At 46.0% G+C, this 12810-nt stretch overlaps 1 protein-coding gene across 1 annotated transcript in view; it reads left to right on the top strand.

Annotated features, from left to right (window-relative positions):
* Window positions 1-734: 734 nt before the first annotated feature.
* pkn1a (protein kinase N1a) overlaps window positions 735-12810 on the top strand; it is a 34028-nt gene continuing 21952 nt past the window's right edge. Inside the window, exon 1 of the mRNA XM_076014407.1 lies at window positions 735-1141. Within this exon, the coding sequence (XP_075870522.1) occupies window positions 1121-1141 (21 nt within the window). The 5' untranslated portion in view covers window positions 735-1120. The remainder of the gene's footprint in view (window positions 1142-12810) is intronic.

Raw genomic sequence — 12810 nt, 5'->3', positions numbered from 1 at the left:
CTCGAGCTCGCGAGCGCGCAACGCATTTCGCACGGGCGCACAAGTGGCGCGTGCCTCCCTACTCGTCGTAGCCGAGTCCGACCGACCCTCCGCTGTTTGTTCGAACGAGCTGGAGACTCCGCCGCAGAGAGAGAGAGAGAGGGGGGGGGAGAGAAAGAGAGAGAGAGAGAGGGACAGGGGAGAGAGACGTGTTCGCCGGCGCCCTTCCCTCGCCTCACCTCCTTGCACCTTCTCCTGTGTCTTCCTCTTCCCTGTCCGTCTTGACGAAGACTTTAGCGCCGCCGCCGCCGCATTGTCTCCCGGTCGGCTCGGCTGGTCAGTGACAAGCGGCTTTGTGTGTGTGTGTGTGTGTGTGTGTGTGTGTGTGTGTGTGTGTGTGTGTGTGTGTGTGTGTGTGTGTGTGTGTGTGTGTTAGAGACGGGAGTCGATGAGGCGTGTTGCTCGTATTTTAACCGTCGCTACCAGCAGGAGAGGAAAAAACCACTCGAGCCGAGGCTCTTCACGCGCTCGTTTTGCGCTCGCGTTCGAAAGGAACTTTACCGCCGCTCAGCTGCTGGACGGATTGAAAGGTGGAGGGAAGGAAGGAGAGAAGGAGGGAGGGCTGCCGGTTTAGGTTTTTTTTTTTTTTTTGGGGGGGGGGGGTGGTTTGTTTTAACGGAGCTCTTTGCTAGCTGTTGAATGGCAAGCGGGCGGAGAAGAGGACGAACAATGACACGGGTCCGGGTTTCGCTGATGTAACCCGACTGTCGGTTTTATTTCAGTCCAGACACCAGACGAGTTTCTGCGTTTCTTTCTTTGTTTTAACGATCGGCGAGGTGATGATGTCTTAACGCCGGCCGGTTCAGCGAAACACGGAGGCGCAGGAGGAGGTTGGATTCAGGCGCGGCCAGCCAGCCAGACTAGCCAACAATGCGGACTACCCCCTGACTTGTATTTGCCTTTTGTGTCAACAAGCGAGTGTTTGCGTTAAGTTAATACAGCGATATCACGCCCGGTTCTTCCTCGGCGAAGCGGGCATCCCCCCCCCCCCCCCCCTTACCACCACCACCACCACCACCACCACCACATGTTCGGATTGTCGTCCGCGTAGCCGAGTTCCAAGAGCAACAGGGGGGCGACGATGGCAAACGACTCGATACAAGTAAGTGGATGTGCATGAGTGTCGTTGGGGCGCTGGCGGGGTCCGGTTCGATGTTTTCTGTCTCTGACAACTCACCACGAAGCTTGGCTTGTTTTTCCAACCCTTGTAAAAGAAAAAAAAAAGAAAAGAAGATGTTTTCATCATGCGCTGTTATCTACACTACACACTCATTGCCTTTTTTAATGTCAATTAACCCGTTTAACAACCTTGAACCATGGAACCATTGAAACTCCGGAACCTTTGATTTACTGTACTTATCAAGGGGATGGTGAGACTTTTATAACGACTTGTTTCCGGATAACCAGGGGTGGCAGAAGTATTCACATTCTGTCCCTGAGTGAAAGTATGAATACTTGTGTAAAAAGAAATACTCGAGTAAAAGTACTGATTTTACTCAAGAAAAAGTAAGAAAGTACAGGTTCTGAAAGTTTTTTTTTGTTGTTTTTTTTTTGCAATTAATGAAACAATATCTTTGTGGAGGTTCTCCGTCCAAACTATCATCCGCTTTTACATCTACCTCGACAACAGCATAGTTCAAATAGCCCCACTTCAAGCAACAACAGTAAAAGTAAAAATTATGTACAGTAACAAAGTACATCTACTTTGTTACTTCCCACTGGTGCCGATAACACACCCCTGGCTGTTGTCGAGTGGCATATTACTGATTTGTGTTGGGCTCCCGGTGGATTTTCATGCGTCTTCGGGTTCCTCGGGAACCACCGACCACTCAGTCCAATTGGAACTGGATAGTTTGTCTGGTGTAAATAATGCACGCTGTGATACTTTCTGGTTTGGAGCCACCCCACCCTCTTTTTTTTTTGACAGCCATGCCTCGACCCACCCTCAGCTGCTCCGCCCAGCGACGTTGTGCTGTCATTTTGCCTTCACTTTGTGTGTGGAAAGTCGAGGCAGGTGCATGCAGGCACAATAGTGGTGTTTTTTTTTCTTTTCTTCCCAAGGCATTTTCGACACACAGACACACCTCTCTATCCTCTCTCTCTCTATCTCTTCTCCATGCTCGCACCAGACCCATCAGACCACCACACTGTATAAAGCCGTGTGCCACAGGTGAATTTTTGCCCTGACGCACCGTGACGTGTTGGCGTCACGCCCAGGGTGCTGAAATACAGGTCCTCCAGTGGCCGCGCAGGTGCACGCCATGTCTGTTTACTCTTGGAACTGTGCATTCTTGTTTGCTGTGCAGCACCCGTGATGTCACTCAAGGATGTGCAGGCGGTGAAACAGGAGACGCGCAGCGTTGCGGGACGCCTCGCACGCGGCGTACAGCTAGGCGGGGTCTGGGAGGCGTGTGTGTGCAAATGCAGAACGTTGGGAAGAAGGAATGTTTTGGGAAGCCGCGACGTCGGCGTTTTTTCAGTGGAGTGATGGCGGAAAATGTTCCAGTCGCAACTGTTTGTCACGCGAGAGAACTGCAGCCATCTTATCGTCTACCTCTCCTTCAGTCAGCGGCTCACCTCCACTTGTCTGTTTCCTCTACCGGTGACGGACATGGCCTTTGTGTGGTGGTCTTTGTCTGTTTTTGTATGTTCTTGTTTTTGCCCTACCAGCACTTTATGAACCCAGTTAGTTGTTTCATTTGGAGGCGTTTTCAGCTCGATCAACCTGTACCTGTAACCGTCAGTTGTTCAATGCGTTGCCCTTTTTTTTTTTTTTAATCCCTTGACAAGAAGTCCATTAGCCTCTATGTTTTGCTCACTACACTTGTGTTTATACGATTGGCCCGTCACAACTTGAGTTTGATTTAATTAGCCTCGTTCTTATTCGGTTGGAGCAACAGGTGATAATTCTGCAGCTCTTTCAGTGCTGCTTTGTGACGATACGTTCACACGGCCGGTCTCTTTTGCGTCGCTCTGTCCTCTTTCATTTTTCTCAGAGAAACGATGAACTGCACGCAGCACGTGCTTGTTGCCGGCCTAAGCCCCAGGCTGCGTTTAATAATGTGTCCCACACCCCCGGGTGTTATCTGGCAGCCTTCAGAAAGCTCTGTGCTGGGTTACTTTACCACTTCAAGCAGCCTCACTTCTAGCTTTACAAGCGAGGTGCTCCCTGGCTGTACTGCTTGGGTAATCAACTGATGCAAACACTATTTTTCACTCATTGTGGTAGAAGTAGCTTCCGCTGTGGTGGGTTGAACCTTTTTTATTTATTTATTTTTGGTTCTCCTCATGTAGATACTGCTGGGTATCATTTTGGCCAAAGCCCTTGTGGACTCTTCACTCTTAATCCAGAATACAAACAAAAACAAGTGTGTGTGTGTGTGTGTGAAAATTGTAAAATTGGTGTTGTTGCCACGTAGGGCCTCAGGATCATATATAAAGAGCCATTTTCTTTTCATTTATTGGCCTCGGCACAAAGATAAAAAAAAGCCAAGTACATTTTTCCCACCGCCTAGGAAAAAGCCAGACTTTGACAAAAGGACGCCAGCACAGCGCACAGCTGCAAAATCTACAATCGTGTTTAAAAAGTGTTTTATCGTCCCAAATGGGCGGATATTTACAGACGTGCACAGAAATCGAGTGCCACGCAGACTCAGACACTCGCGGGGATACACAGGCGTGCTTCCCATAAGCCTCCCTGTGACGTAAGATGACAGCTATGCGCTCCAAGTAGGCCTTTCTCAGCACAGCCCTCTGGCCATGCAGGCAGCCAGAATCCACCATGATATAGCAAGCAGCAACTGGAGACTGGGGGAGAGGGCAAATTGCCTTGTTCCTTTTCATGTCACACATTCCCTATCTTGGAATATGAGCTCCTTAATGGGGGGGGGGGGGGGGGGAGTGCCTTATTTCCTTTCGTGACACACAACTCGGATTTATCTTTGCTTGACTCTTGAGGAAATTATAGTTTTCACCAGACAGTCGGCAGCTGTTGGACTGGTTTTGTTTTTCTGTTTGTCGAACAGCCACCGGGGAACAAAGGGAAATCTTTACGAGCGTAGAATCCAGCTTTGCAGTGTCGGTTATCTGATGACACAGATTTTCTTCGCAACCTTTGTCCAAACTTGGAAGAGGCTGGGATTTCTTCTGTTACTGTGTTGCCCCTGCATTATGAACGTACAGTAGGGTTCGTCTGATCACACCTACCGTGGTAGTAGTAAGCAAAAATGAATTTCCTTACTACTCGTATGCTGTAAATCCACTGTTGCAGTCGTAAAATCCACCCTGTCATTAACTCTATCTGCCGTGCCGGGTATTTTACCCCGACGCTGCACCAAAGTGTGTGAACATGCAACATGCAATAGTGGAAGTGGCTCATTTTGGTATCTATTCATCTAGAATTGCAATCGCACGTCCCAGTACTGAGTAGCTGCTAACCACAGTTGGTCTAGAAGGCTGTCATATCAACATAAACAGCGTAATGGTGTTGAGTTCTCGCCACTGTTTTCAGACAAACAGATCACCTGACTGTTTTTCGGGCTCCATCCCGCCAGCTCTGGGAAGGATGGGGAGGGTATTTTGGCTGTGGAGAAAAACACATTTGGATGCTTTGCGATCTGCATTTCTGCAGCAGTTGAGGTGCTCTTGTAGAACTTGGATTCATTCTCAGCATTTTCTTAAGGGACACAGCTGATTGGCTCCTCAAATCCCTTGCGAAGACACCTCCTCCACAGGCAGTCTTGTGTGAATTTTTTATTATTTTCTTTTTAATTATCCATCTATGGCAGGGGTTGGCAAACTTTTTGACTCGTGGGGCCACAATGGGTTCTAAATTTTGACAAAGGGGCTGGAGCGGGAGCAGATGGGTGGAGTGTTTTGCTGAACCACGTCATGGGAGGAACAAATATATCATGGAATATGTAGAAAACGTTCTTTAATGTCAATTGAAAATGAACAAAAGCGTCACATCAAAATATCTCACGGTGTTTAGCGCCATCTTGAAATGAATCCTAAAACACTGTAAGAATTGATGAAATACATCTATGTTCTTGCTCAATTTACAATTAACTATTAAGACAATTTCTTCAAGTTCGGCAGGCTGGATTAAAAAGCTTAACAGGGCCGTAGTTGGCCCATGCCTGTGATCTATGGAGTGATACCTAAAACGCTGAATGTATCAGATTGTCTCCCTTGACAAGTGGGACGCTGCCTCGTCTGCAGGAGAAAATGTTAAAACAGGCCGATGACACTTCGACGTTCTGCTGGGGCCGTGCATCGTTGCTGCTTGACTGGACACACTTCCAGTGTGGTTAAGGCTTTTGCCGGGGCGTGAGGGTTGGAGGGTCTAGAGGAGGGGACGGTCTGAAGGGCATTGTGCTGATGATGAGGCTCTACTGCCGCGCCAGCACAATAGGCTGCATTGTCCGCCACCAGCAGCCCAGATCACATTCAGTTCGCCACGGGTTCATTTTCCCCATCCTGGCCACGGCACATTATTGACCCCACCCCTGCCAGCCAACTGAGCTGCCCACCGTAAGACTGCACAGATAAGCCCCTCGATAATAATAGGATTAATGTCGCTGGATCTCAAATCCCAGTTTTTTTTTTTCACCATAATTGGCCTCAGCATCTTTTGTGGGTCGTTGTTCCTCCTCGCTGATCTGTTTTCCTCGCGCTCGTTCACATTGTGCCTTCCTCTCTATGCAAACTGCCCTTAATTCTCATGACCTCATGGGGATGTACCCCTGCATTCCAGCTTTAGACAGACCCCTCCTTCTCCCTACTCTCTCCCAGGCACATGCACATGCATTTACAGAGGCCAGTTACTACTGAGCTCGGCTCACTGTTGTGACATCATCTCCTGCCCATCTCGTCGTCTCCCAGTAGAACACAGATACTGATGTTGAGTCAGACCGAGATTGGGACCACTCCCGTTGGTTGGTCTTTTGAAGTCTAATTACATCATGGCAGTAATTCACCAGTTTCCCACTTCCATTGCGCCTGGGCTTGTCAACACCAGCGGCCCAGCGTTCTGACATACCTTGACCCTTGGCCCCTCCTCATTATGTTTGGGCCCCTGGGCCACATACATCGATCCTGTCCCAATCGTTCTGCAGTGCCATGCTGTTTAAAGAGCCACTGGGCTAGCTTAACTATCCATCACGGCAACCCGTGAGAAGTAATTGAATTTTAAATACGTCATAAAACTATAGAACATTTTTTTTTATTATTCATTTATTTATTTTTTTAAACAAGTGAATCTGGAATACACACAGAAGTGAATAACAGACTCGGTAGGTTTAGTAGTTAAGATCAAATTAGGAAGGGATCACCGAAGTGTCATTTTACTTTACTGTGTGTGTGTGTGTGTGTGTGTGTGTGTGTGTGTGTGTGTGTGTGTGTGTGTGTGTGTGTGTGTGTGTGTGTGTGTGTGTGTGTGTGTGCTTGGCTCCAGCAGACCGCTGTGACCCTGAGCTCAGAAAGAAGTGGGTATGGAAAATGAAGATATATTGAAAAAATAAATAAATATATATATATTTATACAGTATATATACATATAGTAATGAGTCCCTTTTTATTATCTTGTTTATTAATTATTCATATATTGTTGATCCGCCACCCCCCTTGTCAGCCTTCTGTGCACTGTTCTTCCCCTCCAACAGCTGTAAACAGGCTTTCTGCTGATCCACCACTTAACCATGGTGATTTGCCGCACAGTAGGGGTTCGGCTGGTAAACAGTTCACGGACAAAGCAATATCAGCCAACTTAATGGGATAAACCGGGCGTAGCTTCCTCGGCGCTCCCACTGTAGTGTGAGACAACCAGTGCTGATTGGCATTCTCATTATATATTTATCCCTCCAAACTCTGGGGCAGTCGTCGGAAGGCGATCCATTAAGTGTGGCTCTGTCAAGAAGTGCGCCTCTTCACTGAAAATGATGACACGCCATTTTCATCGCTAGCAGTTTTACCCGTCATTATTTTTCGCTCCCTTGGTCACACAAACTCTCGACCGGACGCAAGGGCAAATGAATGGATAAAGAAAATACGTTCTTGTCAGATTTGTCACCACTGATATGTCTGACTATAACAGTTTTATTTTCTTTAAAAGAGAATGAGAGTAGTTGCCAAATGAATTCCACCAGCCCACATTCCAAGATTACGTCAACCTCACGGACAGTCAGATATGCCCCAGAAATCTTGGATGGGGGAATCTGTGTTTGGGGGCGGGGGGGCTCCAAATTGTTTATCTTATTGTGACTTGAGGGGTTGGTTGGCCCCTTTAACCCCTTTATTTTCCTGCAAATGCAAAAACGGTGGATCTAAATGAGTGCAGTGCATTTTTGCACCTAAATATAAGCTGTCGGTGTTGGCAGTACAGAGCTGACGTCGATTCTCATTCTTCATTCAGACCGTATACGACGCCTTCAAGAAGAGACCTTGTTAACTCTTAACAGGCTCCTAAATTGAAGAGCTCAAGCGAGACGAGCGGCAGTTTTGACATGAAAAGCTGTTGCTGGTTGGGAGGCTTGAAAAACATCTGGCTGCGTATTGTTAACACACACACACTCACGCACTGAGCGTTGGTTGTAATTACGTGGCGCATGCGTTGCACGTGGTGCTCGAAGGCTTTCTCATGCTGCTGTAGTCTCTGTGCTCTCTTTATTCCCTCTCTTTCCCCGTGTCCTTTTGTATGCGGGCCTCTGAAAATTTGTGGTTGGGCAACAGTTGAGAGCGTAAAGTGATCCACTCTGTTCCCCTTGTGTTATCTTGCGCTCCCTCCCTACCTCCATCCCTCCCTCCCTTTTCTCTGTCCCTCCCTGCCTCCTGTCTATTCTACACCCCGGCTGCTGTCCTTCTCCCTGCCCATGCAACCCTTCCTCTTGTTTTCTTATTTGGCTGTGGTTGCACCTCAAGCGCTCGTCCTCCGCTGTAGGGACTTAGTTTGGCTGCTATTTCCTGTTGGCAATTTTACTGCATCATTCTCGTGTACAAAATGTTTTTTTTTTTATAGGTTTGGATAATATTGATTAGGTAAACCCTTGCTTTTTTTATGGTAAGTCAATTCATAGGGCCATAGTCGCTGACAGTTCATCTGGGCAGTGCACGTCACGCCAAGTGGGCGTGACTATTTGGCTAAAAATAGACTACGGGGGTTATTAACATATCCCCTGCAAACAAACCTATGGGTTTGAGATCTCGACACCTGGTAGCTGCTGTCTCATTGGTACTTTCCCCCCCGTGACTCAGGCTGGAATGTCTGCTGGGTGGATGGCCACTGTTTGTGCCAGGTTATCGTTTGCTGTTGTCAGAGCATAAATTGAGATTGGAAAAACAAAACAAAAAACAAAACAAACTAAAGACGTGCTAGACTGAACCGTATCAGGAATCATTGGAAAATGACAGCGTGCCTTCACGTGTCAGTCGTTGGAAGCTGTTACATCCCATCAGTCTGCTCAGACTTCCTCGAATGGTTTGGGTCGTCTTGATGATATTGAATGATACTTGGTGTATAATGAGCAGTGTGCGGAATGAGACAAAGATGCTGTGTTTTAATCAGAAATGTCTGTGCACCTTCCCTGACCTCCGTTTTTGAAAGCTCCAGCAAACTGAGAGCGGTTAACTGAGCCGTGTGTGTAGGCTGAACAATTACAGGTGGCAATGCAATTAGAGTTTGGATTGAAATGTGTTTTTTTTTTTTGTTTTTTTTTAGCTCCCCACTTCCTCACTGATTTCTGACTTTCATTAATCACTGCTTACTTTGTCCATTAGTCCATTATCCAAAATACCAGTCCGGGCCTTTCCATTATGCTAAATACTTTATATAACCTGATCTAGACACATCCAAAACCCCTCTGTGCTTTCAATCATTTTTAGATAGATTCTGCTCCATCTCATCAGCCCTGTCTTTTTTTTTTTTTTGTGTATGTATTTGTTTTATTGACCGTCCCTCTTAATATCCTCCTCCCCTCAGCAATTTTCATTCTCATCTGATTACCAAAAATAGAATTTTAGTTTTAAGCTCTGCTGTTTTGACCGACTGCTTGCAACCCTGCGTGAGCCTGTCACGCTTTTAACAATATTAAAAAAAATGGCAATGCGGACAGATTTTGCACATTAAATTTAATTACGCAAGTGTGATTTTTAGATCACACATGATTTTCTGAGTTATATTCCACCTGGCGCTGCCATTTGACAACCACAATAAAATAAGTTGAATACCATTTTTTCCCCCGTCATTTTTTTCCCCTGCCTGATTTTGTGCAGGCCGGTAATACGCGATTTGGCCTGGTTTACAACAGCAAATGCACTCTCAGGGAACCTCCCTCTTGTTTGGCAGTGAGTCTGGCATCCCAGCGTGCTCTCACATGCTCTTTTATCCATCCATCGCCTCCAGCGCTGCGAGGCTACCATCCTCCCCTTATCCTCCACCTGTTTCCTTGGCACAGTTGAGCTGACCGTCTCGTCAGCCCTCTGTCTTTCTCTGCACCCCCCCCACCCCCCTATCTCCTCTCCTTTGTCTCTGGGGTTGTCTCGCTGCCTTTCTGTCTTTCTGCTCACATGCTCCCTTTGCTTTTGTCTGTCGGACGGCAATGGCTGGTGTACATTTCTAGTCCTCTTCCTCTGCCGTCTCATACCTCTGCCTCAAAGAAAGATAGAGTTTCAGCGAGGGACCCATCAGGTGCTGTGAAACTGCTCTGGCGAAATGTTGTTTGTGTCGATTCAAGGGAGTTTACGGTCACAGAGTTTATTGTGAAGGAATTGCAATATTTCTCAAGTCTTGCACTATCCTGATAACTGCAACAGCCGCTTCTATCAGAGGGCATTCGCTATTTTAGTAAATTTATATATTGGTTCGAGTTTTTTTTGTTGAGCGCAAAAAATCATTCTGAAGCTGTTTTATATAAATGCACTAATGCACCCAAGTGCAGACACGGAGGTTGACTGAAATTTGCTCCTGACTTGAGTTGTTTCATTAAGACCCCAAAGTCTGAAGCTTTTAGGTTTTATGTGCCATTAATGCACATGATATTAATGTTTATCAAAGGATGTGCAATAAGGATGAGGATTTTAAGTGGGGATGTTCAAACTCAGTAAATGAGGTGAGTGGCGTCGTGTGTGCATTGCACCAAGTTGTAGCCTAGTAAGGGTATCACTGGACTATTCTCTTCAAGTCACTTCTGTTGACTCTACTTCCCTTTACATCACTTCTGCCAGCTTGGATGTTGTCACCACTCAGGCATCTCAGGAATGCCTCCAGATGTTTTTCTGGAATTCAACAGTGCGCAAATCTATTTCCTTTCCTGAGCACACAAGTGACCAGGGGCGGACATTGTTATGACTTCTGTATCAGACAGTTCTATGAAAACCCCACTCGAACACCAACCATATTCTCTGGCTCACACACTGGGCTGTCATGTGGCCTCGGTCATGTGACCCTTCTGGGTTTATAACTGCCAGAGCTGCGGCCTCCTGTGGACCAAACAACTGATGAAGGTGTTTGGGTGAACACTGAAAACTCTTGTGTTTTTAAATTTGTTCTTTATGTCCAGTGTTTCAAAATAAAATCCTCTATAGAAGAACTTTCTACCTGGATAAATGAATCTCCACAGACACCTCTTGAACACAGTTGAACAGATTCAGGAAAAGCTTACAATTTAAATTAAATTTGGATGCATTTTATATTTAAAGCTAAAATAAACATTTTTTTTCTTTTGCTAGGCAGTTGTCATCTGTTTCTTATTTTCTTTTTTCTTTAAAAAATAAAAAAAAATGTGTCCATACAATGTTATTGGGTGTATATCTGGGTCATTCATGCAGCTCTGCAGGCCTCTTTGCCCATGAAACTCATCTGGCCACATATCCCAGAAGTGTCTGTCACTGGCAACTAGCTTCCTTACTGACCGATAGCCCCTTTCATAATCTAGCGCATACAAACTGATTTATAATCCATGAATCTGGTTTCAGAAGCGCTGGCAATATCAGAGAGGTTTGCGTACTGGTTGTATTGTTGGTTAAAGCAAAATAGTTAAGCCTATTTAAATTTCAAAATGGTTTGTGTATACAACACATCTATTTATATACATGATTGAATGATTTATTCTTGTATATCTACATCTATATTGTGAGAGCTTTGCTGTTAACCCTGCAACTCAGTCTGGCCTGTCTGCCACTCTGGCTACTTCTATCTCTCCCTCCCCCCCGCTCTCTCTCTCTCTACATTTCCTCTTCACACCAACTGGTCACAGGCAGATGACGGCCCTCTGGAGTCTGGATCTGCTCTAGGTTTCTTCCCCCAGGGGAGTTTTTCCTGGCCAGTCGCACCTTGCTTACTCTGGGGGCCCAGTTGTTTTTTTTCTCTGATTGTACAAATCGCTTTGAGACGCCTTTGGAAGTGATTTAGCACTGTACAAATAAAAGTTGATGTGTTGATTGATTGATTGATGTGTCTTAGAAGCCCCACAGTTTTTAGCTCTTTATTGATATGACTCTTAAAACGCTGAAAAAATTGATGGAATACAGCTATTTCATTACTTACTATTTATACAATTTCTTCAAGTTCGACGGGCCGGATTAGAAAGTTTACCAGGCCACCAATGGCCCCCGGGCTCTAGTTTGCCCATGCCCGTCCTAGAAGGGCATGGCCACGGCAGGTTGACTGGAGCTTCTACCTAATTTTTACAGCCGTTTGGTGATGGGAGTTCAGGGAGGCGTCTGAAGAGGGAAAATTATGAGTAATGGAAAGAAAACATCCCTTCCCTCCCTTCATGACTTTCTGTTTCACACCATCTGGAACCCTTGGAAGCCTTTGTCATCTGCTTTTCCCCAACTAAACAAGGAGGGTCACTGATTCAACGTCACACTCTGCCCTATATAGCACCTCTGAGGCTAAGAGGAGGATGGCTGCTTCCTCTGTGCGGTGTTGCATCAGTTAGTCAAAGCGTGTGTGTGTGTGTGTGTGTGTGTGTGTGTGTGTGTGTGTGTGTGTGTGTGTGTGTGTGTGTGTGTGTGTGTGTGTGTGTGTGTGTGTGTGTGTGTGGCAATAATTGTTGCGCAGCCTCTCAAGTGTTGGATGCAGCTCAGACAGTAACGTTTCCAGCGTGACTGCCAAGTTGTTCAGGCAATAGATTCAAATGTGAACCCATAAATGGGGGCGGGGAGAGACGCATAGCTGCCAGACTGTGCCAAGGTTGTGTGTTGTCTGTCTCTCTCAGCCAGCTATGGTCATTGTCCTGGACCTGAAGTTCACTCTGTTCATCCTCTCAATGGCTGCATTTCCATGACATTTTTTTTGCAAAATAAAAGCAATATTTCTAAAACTTCAACAAAGTCCAATTGCGATTTGCAAGTGTTTCCATTGAATGGTGCGAAGCGAGTTAAGTTTGATTTTGTTTGTTTACGTTTGTTTGCTGTCAAGAATGGTTGTCATATTTTTCTCTTACATTACTTGAAAAAAATATTCCATCTCCTCCTCCGTCCAAACATGACTGAATTTTTCCAAGTTCAGGTGTTTCCATATTTAGGTTTTGTGCATTTCTAGTGTTCATGGGAACGCAGCTACTGTGTGGCCAGGTGAGAGAATGGCACATTTACCACCTTTATCGTTTGCCCAGTGGCAAAACATTGCTTGTAATTGGAGTGTAGTTGATGAATCATTGCTAACTATCGGTTTCTCTGATCTTTGCGTGCTTATTTGTCCCCTCTGTCTCTCTGCCGCAGCCCTGTGACCCTCAGGGCAGCTGTCCTTCTTTCTTTTCCCTCGCTTCCTGT

The sequence above is a fragment of the Nelusetta ayraudi genome, unplaced genomic scaffold, assembly GCF_046127955.1.
Source record: "Nelusetta ayraudi isolate G7.1 ecotype Tasmania unplaced genomic scaffold, CSIRO-AGI_Nayr_v1 ptg000006l, whole genome shotgun sequence".
NCBI classification, from domain to species: Eukaryota; Metazoa; Chordata; class Actinopteri; order Tetraodontiformes; family Monacanthidae; genus Nelusetta; species Nelusetta ayraudi.
Note: the sequence above shows the minus strand (reverse complement) of the source record. Positions and strands in the feature narration are given on the sequence as shown.